A 16,821-nucleotide genomic window follows, 5' to 3' on the forward strand; every position below is an offset into this window, starting at 1 on the left:
GCGTTCCAGCAACTGTAACAAGTTTGTAGCTTAAAGATATACCTCCTGCCAACCTAGCAGTTCTAAAGCACGTCAAAGTGCAAGTAGATAAATAGGTACCACTCCGGCAGGAAGGTAAATGGCATTTCTGTGCGCTGCTCTGGTTCGCCAGAGGCGGCTTGGTCATGCTGGCCACATGACCCGGAAGCTGTATGCTGGCTCCCTCGGCCAATAAAGCCAGATGAGCGCTGCAACCCCAGAGTAGGCCACAACTGAACCTAATGGTCAGGGGTCCCTTTACCTTTACCTTATTAGCATGAAGCATCATGACACATGAACACTGTTGTAAGAACATGCGAGTTTGTAGGCTGTAACAACAATTTGTATCAAGCTCCCTTCTAATCTCCTTTTACACATCCAAGGCACAGTCCACAAATGTCACTCTTGCACATCTTTGCTAATTTGCGATTCTTCTGTTTGTTTTGAGGGATTTTATTTATTAAAAAGAAGAAGATTTGTTCAATAGAGGTTTGTGCTCCAGAGAAGTCTTCTGCTTTGGGCCTCTTGTTTTCCTGCTTAGAGCAGGCTTATGAGCAAGTGTCACTTTAAAACCAATTTTAGCCCACTTTAAACCTGGAATATTTTTCTGTTGAGAGCCAGTGTGGTGTAGTGGTTAAGAGCAGTAGTCACGTAATCTGGGAAACCGGGTTCATGTCTCCGCTCCTCCACATGCAGCTGCTGGGTGACCTTGGGCCAGTCACACTTCTGTGAAGTCTCTCAGCCCCACTCACCTCACAGAGTGTTTGTTATGGGGGAGGAAGGGAAAGGAGAATGTTAGCCGCTTTGAGACTCCTGAAGGGGAGTGAAAGGCGGGATATCAAATCCAAACTCTTCTTCTTCTCTTCTGTTGTACACATCCACTGCCCTTTGTCGGCTTCTTTGATCTTTCCTGCCATCTTCACCAATCTAGAGCCAGTTAAAAGCCTTCAGAAGACAAGCGTAATAGTCTCATGGAGATTGCACCACTTTACAATGCTGAGAGAGAGTTTCATATATGACTCTTGTCCAACAACAAAGAAGCCAATACATTAGAGGGAAGATTAGACTAGAATCTTTCCAATAAGCCAGTGCCCTACATGTGGGAAGCTTCTTGCATGGTAATCCATTCCGTGCAATACAACTTAAAGTGGTAGAGTCCTACCACACATTTCTTTTGAAGGTTTGCTTTGGGTCTAAGTACATGCAGTGTCAGCCATCCAGGCAAGGACCCCATCACTTTTGGACCGTGTCTGGCATGCTGTTGAGAACTAATTAAATGTAAAAAGTAAGCTCCACAGTCCGTTAATGAGTTTACTGAAAGTATTCACAAATTTGATATTAGTTCTTCAGGAATAGGATACATTCACTTTTAATGAAAGGAACTAAAAGCAGAAAGAAGCTTCAGCTTAAAGCTGTTTGTTTTGCATCAAACAAACTGCTAAACACAACTTCCAAAGTTTCATTTTCTCTTTGAAGTAAACTGCCAAATTACTGTTCAATCCAGTGTTCAGTGTTTCTTCATCTCACTGGCAAGAGAGTTGTGCAGCTGCTGCAACTGAACTCATTCAGTGAGTACTGTGACTCAAGTCATCCTATTTATTTAATATGAGCAGAGGTGGAAGGAAGGCAATTATGATGTGGCTATTTCAAAGCCTGTCATGAACACGCCGAAAAGAACCACTGTATAAACTGTATAAACCCAAACTCTGCATTTAAAACAAAAACAAAAAAACAGAGCAACATTTTGATTATTGGTCCTGCTTGTCAGGTAATTCAATGTTGTTTCAAAAATTCAATATACATCTTTAGTTCAGCTCAGTGATACTTTATATGCTAATGTATGTTATTGGTTTTCAGTCAGTCTTGTGGAAGCCAGTATCTTTTATGAGTGATTGTGTCAGCTGGTGAAAGGGATGCTCAGAGCTATACATCTCAACACCTTCCTTACACAATGGAATGGCACCCCAGTAGTTATTGCGCAAGATAATTTATTGTGTTTGAGAAACAATTATTTCTACATTCAACATGCTAATTTGGTACAAACTTTTATGCTGCTACATGTTAGAATGTTCAGATTAATTAGTACATGAGATGATTTGCCCCATTTGAGTTTGTGAAATGTTTTAGCACTCGACTTCAGAATGCAGTGGTACTCAACTATATTTCGTTTAGTTGGTCAGTTTTATCCATTCCAACCCCCGTTCAAATAATAACGTGTCCTAAACCTACTGGAGTCTCTTCTCCTAATCAGTGAAATGGGAATGAGCATTGCAGTTTGCATAGCTAGATTGCCTCCATTGCTTTAGAGCCTTGATAGCTCAGCTGGTTAGAGCCTGGTGCTAATAATGCCAAGGTTGCAGGTTCAATCCCTGTTTGGGGCAGCTGCATATTTCTGCATTTCAAAGGGTTGGACTAGATGATGCTCAGGATCCCTTCCAATGCTGCAGTTCTATGGTTCTATTACACATGAAAAGGAAATGCCCCCTTTTCCAGATCAAAGGGGTGAGGAACCTTTATTTCATCCATCCCTTGTGGGCCAAGCTTTGAATGGCATGCTCTTAATCAGCCTTACTTGTCCAAAGAGGAAGGGGGAGATGTGCATAGGCCTTCCTTTTGTTCTGAAAAGCAACAACTCTGTCAGACCGTAGTCGGTTTGAATGCATTTTATTTCAAAGTTTTGCTCTGAATATCTGAGACTGATGAAGAACTGACTACAGCAAAGCTGATTTCCAGCATTCCTGTCAGATCCTAAACGTAAGGCCTGAGGATTATAGTCTACAAGCCAAACCTTTTCTTTTTCTCTTCTCTGGGAATGACCATGTAGGCACGAAAGGATGAAGCGTTCACAGGCAGGATGCAGCCCTGTTGCTTTCCCCAAAAACAGTTATGCCAGTAAGAGTCATATTTCTATTGCTTTGTATTTCCATGGCATTATTCACTCTTACCTGTAGAGAAAGACGCCACAAACTCTTCAAGATGCCCAAAAAGTTTTCTCAAATTAGCTTGAATTCTCATGGAATATTGAATCTTAGCATAAGTTTTGAGGTCACCGAAGGAACCCTCTATTCATACGATCTTTAAAAACGATTTGATGTTTTAAAAGGGAAGGGAAACCTTCCTTAAGAGAGGGCTTTTGCTTTTATTCATTTATACTTTAAAAGCATTGTGGGGACAGTAGGACAATTATTATTATTATTTTGCTCAGCTGCCATATTATTATGATTGGGAATTGAAGGAGCATCAAGGAGTGTCTTGTAGGGTTTATTTTTTTTCCTGCTAGGGAGATGTCTTTAAAATACTGTGTTGGCTATCATTAGGTCATTTGCTATTTTAGCTTTATTTAGCTTTATTACTCTACTGAAGGATACTTAATAGCACTGGAAAGCAGTCCCAAAATATCCAGGATGCAAAGGGGGGGTGGGACAACACACACAATAAAACCGTTCTTGTAACTTTTCTATATATTTAAAAGGGGATACGTTGTAATAGAAAAAATATGCACTCCACCTTTGCTATGAGAAGGATGGAAGAAAAAACAGCATGTGGGCCAGGCCTTGAAAAAAGAACAGATTCAGTGCTGAGTGAGTAGGAGCAGGAAGTGACTGCACATGGGTTCTGGGAGACTATACCTGCAATAATTTATTCAGTTTTTATGTCTTAGTTTTTGGTGGGAGAGACACAACATGTGTAAAAAGCTCATGTTGGCATCTTTGACACGATTCTGCAGCCGTTATTTAAGACTCTGAAAACAAGTTGAAGTTGACCATTTCAGTTCTAAACAACTTGAGATAACCACTTACCGTATATTTTGCTCTATAAGACTCACTTTTTCCCTCCTAAAAAGTAAGGGGAAATGTGTGTGTGTGTTATGGAGCGAATGCAGGCTGCGCAGCTATCCCAGAAGCCAGAACAGCAAGAGGGATTGCTGCTTTCACTGTGCAGTGATCCCTCTTGCTGTTCTGGCTTCTGAGATTCAGAATATTTTTTTTCTTGCTTTGCTCCTCCAAAAACTAGGTGCGTCTTGTGGTCTGGTGCATCTTATAGAGCGAAAAATACAGTAATTGAAAGTAGAGAAGGAGACAACTTTGATTTGTCATGTGAGAGTATTCAGGGATCCTTCAGTTTAATGGAAACAACACAATTGTTTTCTTGTATATCTATACACCCTGCATATAGATTTGATGAATGTGGAGTTCAGACTGGGAAAAGTAGGCTGTGACAGCTCCCAACTGTGTGACCTCCTATTAGCTATGTAAATGCTCATATCTTTGGTTTCAGATGACTTCTATACGGCAGGAATATGAAACCAAACTCAAAGGTCTGATGCCAGCATCTGTGAGACAAGAACTTGAAGACACAATTATTTCGCTAAAATCTCAGGTAAAATCTGAAATGTCCCTCTCATTGTAAGACTGGAACTGTGCACATCCTGACATTTGACGGTTCCAAGAATTGTCAATATATTTAATGGCACACAGCATCCCAGTTTGGCCAGCAGTTGTACATAGTCCTAGTTTCGGTTTATTTTCCAAACTGTTTTTCACCCAGAATGGCTGATACTGTGGCTGAATCATTACTGCTGTATATGCAGTAGAATCATATGGGAAGAAGTCAAATTATCCCTTTGGGGGTTCATTAAAAATTCCCTAAAAGATAGAGAATGGTGACTATTCCTTAATCGTGTATTAATTGAACAGGTAGGTTAATTTTTACAATGCTGGTATGCTTTCCACCACGAGCACCCAATTGAGGAAGACAATGGCAAACTTCTGCAGTAAGACATTAAAGTAAAGGTAAAGGTAAAGGTAAAGGTACCCCTGCCCGAACGGGCCAGTCTTGACAGACTCTGGGGTTTGTGCGCCCATCTCACTCAAGAGGCCGGGGGCCAGCGCTGTCCGAAGACACTTCCGGGTCACGTGGCCAGCGTGACAAAGCTGCATCTGGCGAGCCAGCGCAGCACACGGAACGCCGTTTACCTTCCCGCTGGTAAGCGGTCCCTATTTATCTACTTGCACCCGGGGGTGCTTTCGAACTGCTAGGTTGGCAGGCGCTGGGACCGAGCAGCGGGAGCGCACCCCGCTGCGGGGATTCGAACCGCCGACCTTTCGATCGGCAAGCCCTAGGCGCTGAGGCTTTTACCCACAGCGCCACCCGCGTCCGTCAGTAAGACATTACTGACACACAAAAATGGGACTTGTGCTCTCTGGTTCATTTTACCTATTTATTGCTATGTTTATATTGCACCTTTCCTAGGAGGAGTTCAGGGTGCAATGTGATGCTCTCCTACTCCCCGTTTGACCCTCACAACAACTCTGTGAAGTAGGTTAGACTGAGACACTGCGAGTGGCCCAAGATCAATCAGTGAGCTTCATGGCTGAGTGGGGATTTGAACCCTGGTCTGACCCTCTAACCCAGGGTTTCTCAAAGTTGAGTTTCCAGCCGTTGTTGGACTACAACTCCATAACTAGTAGGACCAGTGTTCAGGGATGATGGGGACTGTCGTCCAAAAAACAGCTGGCGACCCAAGTTTGGGAAACTTTGCTCTAACCCAATGACAGGGAACCTGCAACCCTCCATATTGTTGTTGGACTCCCTACTCCCATCATCCCTGAGCATTGGTCATGCTAGGTGGAGCTGATGGGAGTTGAGATCCAACAATATCTGAAGGCCATGGGGTAGCCATCCCTACTCCAACCATGGCATGACAGGGATTGCCTCTGTGTATCTATAGGAGCGTCTCCACCCCCATTTTTCAGCCCGGACACTGAGGTCCAGCACCCAGGGCCTTCTGGCGGTTCCCTCACTGCGAGAAGTGAGGTTACAGGGAACCAGGCAGAGGGCCTTCTCGGTAGTGGTGCCCGCCCTGTGGAATGCCCTCCCATCAGATGTCAAGGAAATAAACAACTATCTGACTTTTAGAAGACATCTGAAGGCAGCCCTGTTTAGGGAGGTTTTTAAGGATCAATGCTTTATTGTGGTTTTAATATTCTGTTGGGAGCTGCCCAGAGTGGCTGGGGAAACCCAGCCAGATGGACAGGGTATAAATTTATTGTTGTTGTTGTTGTTGTTGTTGTTGTTGTTGTTGTTGTTGTTGTATGTGAGTGCAGGCAGGGTGTAGGGATCAGAAGAATAAGAAGGGTGTAGAATAAGGAGGCACAGAGTGTCTGAATACAGTTCAGCTTGGCTGCACTGTTCAGTCCACTGCTGTGTGTACAACAAGCATTCTATGATATACTCATTCATTTTGGAGCAGAATCCTTTAGGAGCCATTTGCGCTCTACTTGGAGAAACTTGAAATACTTTGCTGCTCTCACATTCCTTTAATTCCAGAGCTTTTCAGGGGACGATCAAAAGGTTAAAATGGATATTTGTTATATGAGTTCCCACTGAATGAGGAGAGGAAACCTTTAATTTAAAAAATGTTAAAAAATCATTTTTCCACATATTTATTTGGTAAAATACTAGTTTGAAATGAGTTATTTTCTCACTATAATTTATGGCACATAAGACATTGGATGAAACACCACCAACTTTGAAGACAGGAGGAGCTCCATTAGAAAGAAACTTGCTGTTAATTTTGCTTTTAGCCTCTGTTTATAAATACATCAGAGAAATAAAAATGGAACATTATATGGGATATCTGTGACCAAAAAGTTCTGTGTCCCCACTTGCCAATCATAACAGGAGTTTTATAATTTCTAGAGGGAATGTCTTAGTAGCAAAAATATGGCATCTTAAAGACCAACAAATTTATCATGGCATAAGCTGCTATTGGGCTACATTCCATTGAAACTTACACTGTAATAAATTTGTCTCAGTACAATTCTAACCATGTATTAGAAGTGGAGTTAGGATTGCAGCCTTGGTCCCCAGGGTTCCAGAAGACTCTTAGAAGCCTTTGCTTGTGGGAACAAAATTCTATTGGAATTCACTGCAAAATAAATAAATATTTACTTACTTAACTTAATAAATTTCTATACTTCCCTACATCCGAGGATCACATGGTGGTTTACTATATATATATATATATATATATATATATATATATATATATATATGCCGGTTTTGGTGTCTTCGGGTGTCTTCCCGTGTAAGAGTCGGGGTGTCTGGGCAAGACACCCCGACTCTTACACGGGAAGACACCCGAAGACACCAAAACCTGCATTCCTGTACCCGTGAAAATCTACGAAAGCATATATATATATATATATATACACACACAAACACAACATAGTAACCCCAAAAAAATGACATATATATCATATTTTTTGCTCTATAAGATGCACCAGACCAAAAGACGCACCTAGTTTTTGGAGGAGGGAAAAATATATTCTGAATCTCAGAAGCCAGAACAGCAAGAGGGGTCGCTGCGCAGTGAAAGCAGTGATCCCTCCTTGCTGTTCTGGCTTCTGGTATAGCTGCGCAGCCTGCATTCGCTCCATAAGACGCACACACATTTCCCCTTACTTTTCAGGAGGGAAAAGTGAGTCTTATAGAGCAAAAAATACGGTATATAGGAGTTAAGAATTTAACTAGGAAACCTATTTCAAGTTAGTACCGTATTTTGCTCCCCATAAGACGCTCCGGCCCATAAGACGCACCTAGTTTTTTGGGGGGGAAATAAAGAAAAAAAATTTATTCCCCCCCCCAGGTGCGGGGCTGGAAGAACCAGGTCGGGGAACAGTGGGAAGGCACGCTCTGCCTCCCCGCTGTCCCCCGAGCTTGTGGGGCTGGCGATGGGGAGAAGTGCACCAGTCCCGGGAGGGCAGGCAGCTCTGTGCCGCCATCCCGAGCGGGGCGGGACTTAGCGCCCCGCTCGGGATGGGGCGTAGACCTGCCTGCAGTCCCGTGACGGCAGGCAGCTCTGTGCCTCCATCCCGAGCGGGGCGGGACTTAGCGCCCCGCTCAGGATGGCGGCGTAGACCTGCCTGCAGTCCCGTGACGGCAGGCAGCTCTGTGCCTCCATCCCGAGCGGGGCGGGACTTAGCGCCCCGCTCGGGATGGCGGCGTAGACCTGCCTGCAGTCCCGCGACGGCAGGCAGCTCTGTGCCTCCATCCCGAGCGGGGCGGGACTTAGCGCCCCGCTCGGGATGGTGGCGCAGAGCTGCACTGGTCCCAGGACCGCAGGCAGCTCTGCAGGGCCACCGGGAGCGGGGTGGAGCTTCTCCCCCGGCTCCCGGTGGCCGGGCAGAGCTGCGCTGGTCCCAGGACCGCAGGCAGCTCTGCAGGGCCACCGGGAGCGGGGCGGAGCTTCTCCCCCGGCTCCCGGTGGCCGGGCAGAGCTGCGCTGGTCCCAGGACCGCAGGCAGCTCTGCGCGGCCACCGGGAGCGGGGCGGAGCTTCTTCCCCGGCTCCCGGTGGCCACGCAGAGCTGCACTGGTCCCGGGATTGCAGGCAGCTCTGCACAACCCTCGGAGCCGGTCTCCCGAGGGTTGCGCAGAGCTTCCTGAAGCCTGGAGAGCGAGAGGGGTCGGTACGCACCGACCCCCCTCGCTCTCCAGGCTTCAGCGAAAGCCTGCCTTCGCCCCATAAGACGCAGGCACATTTCCCCTTCATTTTTAGAGGGGAAAAAGTGCGTCTTATGGGGCGAAAAATACGGTAAGTGTGCTTATCTACCGTATTTTTCGCACCTGTCAGAGCTGCTTCCAGATCCTAGCTCACAGAGGATCACACTAGCCAGCAATCACTTTGTAAAAGTCTTTATTGAGTTACAGTTCCCATTCTCCAGCTGCTGCGTGCAACTCTACGTCTTATGGGTTAGACCGGCGAAGCTCCGTCTGAGTCTCCGCCCCTTGTACACCAACTTAATATCCTAGCCTTACTCCACCTTTTCCGCCTGACTGTTCTTCTCTGGGTCCCTCTGCCCCCCGGGGTCTCTTCCTTCCTGGATTCTTCTGACGCCGACCCCCCGGACCCTCCTGCCTCCTTGCGCCGGGCTTTAGGACCTGGCTCCCTTTCCGGGCTGCTTACTGCGCCACCTTCCTGTGCATTTGAACTTGGCGCGCGCGCCCAACCTTCTACTTTCCGTCTGACCGTTTCTTCGCTCCCCGATGGAGGTGTGGCCACTCCTGACTCGTGCCCTCCCTCCTGTTGTGAGCTGCCAGCGCTTGATACCTGACGCCCTTCCTCTCCCCTGCTCTCTGTTGGTGACGCTGGTCCCGATTTCCAACTGCTCCCCTCTGAGCCCCCTCTGGCCCTTTCCTCCTGGGGTGTCCCCCTAGGCTCCCCCCTTGCCCTGGCCACTGGTGCTCCTTTCTGTGAATCTTCTGATTCACTGGAAAGACTCGGAGATCTCGGGTCGTCGTCATCACTCATCCTTTCTTCTGCCTCCTCCCCCTCGCTCTCTGTTTCCTCCCTTGCCCTTGCCTCTGCTCCTGAACCCCTGACAGCACCATAGGACGCACTTTTTCCCTCCTGAAAAGCAAGGGAAAATGTGTGTGCGTCCTATGGAGCGAATGCAGGGGGAAGGCAGGAAAAGCCCCCAAGGGCCACACACAAGCTCCGTGCGCTCTTGCGGGCTTTTCCACAGGAGTGAGAAGGGACTGACTGGCTGCATCAGTCCCTTCTCCCACCTCCCAGAAAAGCCAGGAGAAGCCGCTATCTCTTTCAAGGGGTTGCACGGCTTCTGCGGGCTTTTGCGAGAGGTGAGGGAATCCCCCCACCTCCCAGAAAAGCCAGGAGAAGCCGCGATCTCTTTAAAGGGATTGCGTGGCTTCTGTGGGCTTTTGCGAGAGGTGAGGGAATCCCCCCACCTCCCAGAAAAGCCAGGAGAAGCCGCAATCTCTTTAAAGGGGTTGCGTGGCTTCTGCGGGCTTTTGGGAGAGGTGAGGGAATCCCACCACCACCCAGTAAAGCCAGGAAAGCCCTGCGCAGCGTCTCCCGGCAAGGAGAAGCTGCACAGGGCTAAAGGGGAAGCCAAAACAGTGAGCGGGATCCATCCCGCCCGCTGCTTTGGCTTGCTCCATAGCTGTGTGCAACCCCTCCGGCAAGGAGAGCCTGCACGGGGCTATGGATTCTTTAGCCCTGCACAGCGTCTCCCGGCAAGGAGAGGTTGCACGGGGCTAAAGGGGGAGCCAAAACAGCGAGCGGGATCCATCCCGCCCCCTGCCTTGGCTTCTTCCATAGCTGCGTGCAACCCCTCCGGCAAGGGGAGGCTGCACGGGGCTAAAGGGGAAGCCAAAACAGCGAGCGGGATCCATCCTGCCCACTGCCTTGGCTTGCTCCATAGCTGCGTGCAACCCCTCTGGCAAGGAGAGGCTGCACGGGGCTAAAGGGGAAGCCAAAACAGCGAGCGGGGTCCATCCTGCTCGGTGCCTTGGCTTGTGGCATAGCGGCGCGCAACCCCTCTGACAGGGTGAGGTTGTGCGCAGCCTGTATGCTGCTCTTTGGGGCTGGGGGGGGGAGATTTTTTTTCTTGATTTCCCCCCCCCCTAAAAACTGCGTGCGCCCTATGGTGCGAAAAATACGGTAATAATTTTGCCAGTACAAAACATTGGAGAGGTGACAACTGGAGAAATCTGCAGCTTCCCCTGTAGTGAAGTTTGGAGTTGTTTGGTTTCTTTTTCATTTTTAATGAAATCTGATTTCCACCTGCAGGGCTTTTGTGAGTATACACAGCATTTCAAAGGAGCAAAAGTCACTCCAGACTCCGAATAGTGGGTGTTAATGCAGAAAAAGCCTAGCTGGCAGCTGCCTGCTCAGTGAAATACAGTAGCCAGCTACAGACTGCTCAGTAAGCAGGGCTCCCTTCTGAAGCACAGGTGTCCTCTCCTTTGAAATTGCTGAAATTCCTGCTTCAAAAACATCAGACGGAAAGAGCAGTGGAATCCTTGCACCTGTCAGGGTTATTAATTGTTCCAGAGGAATGAGAGGGCTTGGCTGGGTAAAAGTACCAACCAGGCGGCTTTAACAATGAACAAATAGGAAACATTCACTTCTCAAACAAAGCTTTGCTTATGTTTAAAATATGTTGGCCTCCTTCTCCTCCTCCCTTCTGAGACTTTCAGTGTATTCTTTGTGTCCTGTCCTAGCATGGCACCAGTGCCCTGTGATAGTATGCTTAGGATTTTACCTCTCTGGTGAGGACAGTCTGATCCTTTTTCTTTCTTTTTCCAAAAGGAGAATCAAAAGCAAAGGATTTTAATATTGTCTGCGATGTGTCATTGTTAACACTGAAATGGCAGCTCATGGGAGTCTTGTACCCAGGCTTAGTTCCTAAACCCCTGAGTTCTTGTGAGCATCTATTAAGGCCAAAGTTTTTAAAAGTACACCACTCCCGACGGACATGTTCTTTCAAGGTGTTGCGCAGTTCTAGACTATATGTATGAATGTGGGTCACGGAAGGTGTTTCCAGATCATGTAATTTGCTGGATTGCATTCCGGCTGCCTCCCTTGCTAGCGCAATGCACAGTAGCCACCAGCAAATAGATAATAAATGCAGATAAACCGAATTTAAATAATGAAGGTAAATGAATGGACACCTCTGGGAAACCACAACCATTGTTCGTCGGTCTTCTGTCAGCTGGGAGCCCCTTTGTCATGGCAGCTGTGTTTTCCAGGTGAATTTTCTGCAGAAGAGAGCATCCATCCTGCAAGAGGAACTGAGCACATACCGTACCAGGAGGTAAGCCGATACTTCCTCTTCAGGCTGTAACACTTCACACCTGGCATTGCAGAGCTGCAAAGTGTAGTGAGAAGGACTCCGGCGCCTTGGCAAGTTTGAAAGCAGCTTACTGTTCGGTAAACAAAACGACTTTGGGAAGCTACGCCCCTCCCGTAACCCCCGTGCTTAGCGTTCGAGCAAGATGAGAACTTGCAGGTGCCTTGCAAGCCTGGGCCTCGCCTTGGCATTCATCGTGAGATGGTGGCTCAACACACAGCTGCTGTTCTGTTGGAGGTGCCGCCGCCACCGCCACCGCCACCGCCTTCGAAGGTGATGCAGTTTGTAATATTACAGATTGTATCTTCAAAGCACCGGATCTTCACCCACTTAGCTTTACTTAGACATTCACACCATTGTGAATAAATAGCCACAGATGTTGCAACAGCAACTGCACCTTTGGGAAGGGTGATTCACATGGGTGATTAAGTGAAAGGGACCTTCCAGGTGATGTCACTGAAAGTTTTCACACTGATAGTCTCACTGATCACCCCTTATTTCTTCAGGGCAGGATATGCAAATAGGGTTTTAATTGAAACTGTGTGTATGGAAGATGTAAGACTGTAACATGAAAGCAGGGATATCTCAGATTTCTCAACAAGCTTCTCCATAGACCTTGGCCTCGTTTAATTTCAACAGATAGCAACAATGAGAGCTAAACTTATGTGTGAGATCCTGGCTCAGTTTGAGCCTTGTGCTGGAACATTTTGTCCTTGTTCTGTCCCTTCCCACCTCCCTTCTTTGTGTACCACGATTGAAGACTTCCTCGGTTAATTAGCCATAGTTTCCCCCAGTATGTCCGAACGGAGTAACTATGGTTGCCAAAACCAGAATAGGCCATGATCAGAAACCAGCTTCATGTCTTCAAATCCTGCCATGTTCCGGTCCTCATAACCATTGAGAGCAAGCAGTCGCCTACACTGTTTCCATTTTGGCACCTGTTAAAAACATTCCTGTTTAGACAAGCCTTACCCAGATGCTAAGAAATTGAGGCAGTTTTAATGTGTTTTAGTATTTTTATTTTTGTATGCTTTAAAGCAGAGCTGTAATTTTTCTTGATTTTTTTGTTTTATCTTTTGGTAAACCGCTTTGAGCTCTTTTACAATCCAGCAGTGTACAAATTTTATGAAACAAACAAACAAATATTTCCCAGTTCCTGCATACTAATTTGAAGCTATGGCTACTTGACCCAGAAGTCCTGAATGCTGGGCCACTGCTTTGCCTTTTGGAAAAGCAGAATTAGAGAGCGAAGGAAGAAATAATATGTAAGTTACTTTATAAAGCACTGTAGAGGTGGGGACATCACTCAATGGAGTAGTTTGCCTGCACACAATATATATTCTGCGTGGAGAATCCATGTCTTATGAGCTTAGGTAACAAAAAAAATATCTCGCCATCCACCATCCAGCATGTTGTACCTGCAGGACTGTTCCCACATGCACAGGAAATAATAAGGGGCTCAGCGATGATGCATTGCAGATAGCAAGTCTGAGAGGACTGACTATTCATACCAAAGATGAAAGTACGGCAAGCATTTCTCATTGTACAAGTTGGTTGAGGTCCCAAGAGCATTGTCTAAAGCAGTGTTTCCCAAAGTGGGCAATACCATGCCCTGTGTGCAGTTGGGGGGCGCTAAATAAAAATAAGGGGGCGGTAGAAGCATAAAGAAAGAAGAGAGGAGGAGAAAACAATTGAAAAATGGTTCATACATGTTCCATCTGTTGTGTAATGATGCTTACTGCCAGGTTGGGCTCTGTTGCGGGGGGACGACAACGCCACCCCTGGATCCAGCTGGAGGCGAGAGGTTTTTCTGGGTTTTGGTGGTCCCAGGCCCAGGAAGCTTGTCTGGCTATTTGACCAATGGCAGACAGGCTGCAAATCCAGCTCCGCCCCTTCATTTAAAGAAGGTCGATTTCCAGGGGGTGCTGAGTATATATTTCCCCTCCCCTGAAAAGTGGGCAATAGGCCAAAAAAGTTTGGGAACATTTGGTTAAGGCATCGCCACCTATAATGGCTTGAACCCACTTTCACTTCTATCTGCATTGCATCTCTTTACAATGGGTTGTATCTGGTTAGTGGCTACATTTTGATCCAGCAAGTAGTATCCCCTAATAGAGAAGTGGTTTTACTGGTGCCCCTGGTCCCCCAAACAGACTTCGGGGCAGGGGGTGGGGAGTGGCAAAAGTTGCCTCGCTCCTTGTTCCTTTAGTGGATAGCTTCTGTTGGAGTGACAGCACTAGATAAATTAGATTCTGTCCATTGTCTTAAATGCCAGTCCTGCTGGTCTCCCAACACTCAGGACCAGCTTTTCAGGGCATTAGGGTCTATAGAGAAGAAGGTCCTCAAATGCTCCTTTGTGCACATGGCTTTTTAAGATCCCAGTTGTTACCTTTTGGCATGCAGGTATCTCAGGTGACCATGTTCCAAATTGACAAATTGAAGTCCTTCAAAGCACCACCTCTTAGTGAGGGCTCTGACTCCAGGGCTCTGACTCCAGGGCGTAGAAAAGTGTTTGGTGTTTTCAGCATTGTCAGTAGTAAAGGGAACATTTGTGACTGATGAGAACATTTTATTTCTTAGGTAACTGTTGGAGCTGACTGGTTTCTCCAGAGGACTTCTTTTCAGCAGGTTTGAAGATTTGGATCTTGTGAAACTAATCTGAGAGATCAGTGGTTGTTTTGTTAAATCAGACAATGTAATTAAGTTTCTGAAAGCACATCCTTCATTCATAACAGTATTTTACGTTACCACTTATTTGAATTATTTTATCATTATATTACAAATTTTAAAGTTTTTGATATATTGGATATCTATATATGTCAATATACTTACTGAAAAACTTAATTTTGTTTGCTCATTTTGCTTTTGTTACTGGGTTCCTGCTGCAGTTTGTTCACTTTTACACATGCTAAAAATCACGTCCTTATTAGAATCATCATTATTATTATAGAGTCCAAAATATGTTAAAACATATATGGCATTATTTTCATGTTCACATGTTATGTAATATTAAAGTATTTTTTTGTAGATTTTGTTTCCACATTATTTCCATTATCAGTGACATATCATTTGCTGCAAGAATAGCTGCAATGATTCCTTTAATGTTTCTTATCGATAACTTCTTGTAAGATTTTGTATTTAGTAGAGTACACTTTTGTGGCTATATGGAAAAACTATATAATTGTTTCTGTTCCTTAGCTTGGCTAATTGATTGAACAATAAGTGCTTTCACTAGGGATAATAAGAATCTCTCTTAGTCTGGAGTGCATAACTTCTAAATAATTTGCTATAGCAAAACACTGTAAGTGTATTGTAGACTCTTGACAAGGAAACTTTTACACTGTTTTACAGGCCTTGGAAAAGTATTTCCCTACAATTCAGGTGTAAATGTTATTTGAGCAGTTCCTTTAACATTTAGCGTGGATTTCCTGGTGGGTTTGGTAGGAAATCGAAGCTAGCAATATGAAACACTTATAGGGAAATTACAATGAATTGTCTACATCAGGAGTAGCCAATCTGTTGCCTTGCTGGGCTGCAAAACATGCCCACGTCATCTTCCCTGTCACTGGCTATGTTGGCTAAGACTAATGGGAGTTAGAATCCAACAACATCTAGAGGGACCACATTGACACTCCCTGCTTTAGGCAGCATATTATTATTAGTAGTGGTATTTAAGGAAGCACATGCCTGGAGTGTGTTCCAACCTCCAAGTAAGGATAGGCAGCATTTGCTGAAAAGTAAGCCATTTTCAACCAAAAGGTTTCAAAGCTAAATTCTTCTGTATGTAACAATTTTTTATACAAAACGTTATGTAAAAAGCCACCCTTGTTTTCTTTTTTGAAATAATGATACTAATAATAATAATTAAAAGCTTCATCAACTGAGAGGAGCACACACATGTATTTGCCATTTATCCCTTTGAAATATACAGAAGTAGTGATTAGGCAAGGATTGGGGCCCTTGTTTCATGTCTCTCAAAGCAAATACCACATGCTTGTGCACCTTGCAACTTGAGCAATGTGGTGCTTAAGTCCAAAATGTTGCACAATGAACTATTTTGAAACATTAGATGATAGGTTAGAAATAATAATAGTTTTGTATAGGACTTCCAAGGTTCAAAGTGCTTCACAGGGACTCTGTAAGTCACTATTAATATTCCCCATTATGCAGATTGGGGTGGGGAAACCGAGGCTGAGAGTGGCTTGCCTAAGGCCATCTAAGACCATGACAAAGGTGAGATTCAAGCCTACTATTTCTGATTGGTATGCTGTTTTGCTGCTTTCAGGGTATATATTATTCACTTTACTTTATGAAGAGTATAGTCATTCACCCAATTTCATGACCACCAGTGTTCATGGGATGCCTGGGCCAATCTGTCCCAAGCTAGGGTCTCCAGCTGTTGTTGGACTACAATTCCCATTATCCCTGACCACTGGTTTTGCTAGCCAGGGATGATGGGAGTTGTAGTCCAGAAACAGCTAGAGACCCATGTTTGGGAAACCCTGACCTAGGTCATGAGATCTGCTGCATCGAATGAAGCCTTCTCTCAGTTAACTCAGCCAGTAGTAGATTCCCAACGGGTACGTTGATTCAGATATCACCAGATACCAACTTTGTGATGACATCACACACTTATCCTGTATAAGGGGACTGCTCTGGGGGAAATAATCGCATTGCTCAAAGCTTTGAATTGAGGCTGACCCCTACTAATGTGTGGGCCTAGGCTTGCATTTGAAAAAGAACAGCACTTGTAGCAGCAAGTAACAGGGACATGACTTTCTTGGGAATGTAATGGAGCAATATAAAACTGACTCTGCTCAGACTGAGCAAACGTCTAGGCCCTACAAAGAGGAGCTACTGTGGACACCTCACTGTGTAAGTTGAACAAAGCCATAAAGCTTTGGAAAAAATACTTGGGTGCTGGGATTTGGTGAGGCATGGGGTTTCCTGGGAGCACATGCATACAGAGACTATTGAGCTTGTGAAGCATAGCAAAACTCTCACTGGCAGACACAGGTGGGGTAAAAGGATTCAGTAGAGACCCTGAAACTGGATGTTACAGACTTGCCCTCTCTACAGAGGAATAAACTTGAGGCATGAAGACTTTTTAAAACACAGGTTGCTTCCAGGTTATTATCAGGCAG

The 16,821-nt window shown here is 45.6% G+C and overlaps 1 protein-coding gene and 1 long non-coding RNA gene across 10 annotated transcripts in view; one reads left to right on the top strand and one right to left on the bottom strand.

Annotated features, from left to right (window-relative positions):
* CEP112 (centrosomal protein 112) overlaps positions 1-14,700 on the top strand; it is a 224,621-nt gene extending 209,921 nt beyond the window's left edge. For 3 of the 5 annotated variants that reach the window (XM_082212425.1, XM_082212423.1, XM_082212426.1), the window contains 3 exons: positions 4,297-4,398; positions 11,577-11,641; positions 14,258-14,700. In XM_082212425.1, the coding sequence (XP_082068551.1) occupies positions 4,297-4,398; positions 11,577-11,641; positions 14,258-14,261 (171 nt within the window). In that variant the 3' untranslated portion in view covers positions 14,262-14,700. Of the gene's footprint in view, positions 1-4,296; positions 4,399-11,576; positions 12,314-14,257 lie in introns of those variants that run through there. The other 2 variants (XM_082212424.1, XR_014216733.1) reach the window with 2 other exon arrangements.
* LOC309526661 overlaps positions 1-16,821 on the bottom strand; it is a 77,733-nt gene that overhangs the window by 38,570 nt on the left and 22,342 nt on the right. The window contains exon 3 of one of the 5 annotated variants that reach the window (XR_014216805.1): positions 6,112-6,949. The exons of 3 other annotated variants lie outside the window; for them this stretch is intronic. This is a non-coding gene — a long non-coding RNA (uncharacterized lncRNA). Of the gene's footprint in view, positions 1-6,111; positions 6,950-14,206; positions 14,336-16,821 lie in introns of those variants that run through there. One more of the 5 variants, XR_014216806.1, reaches the window with a different exon arrangement.

The sequence above is a fragment of the Podarcis vaucheri genome (assembly GCF_965113315.1).
Source record: "Podarcis vaucheri genome assembly, chromosome: 2".
NCBI classification, from domain to species: Eukaryota; Metazoa; Chordata; class Lepidosauria; order Squamata; family Lacertidae; genus Podarcis; species Podarcis vaucheri.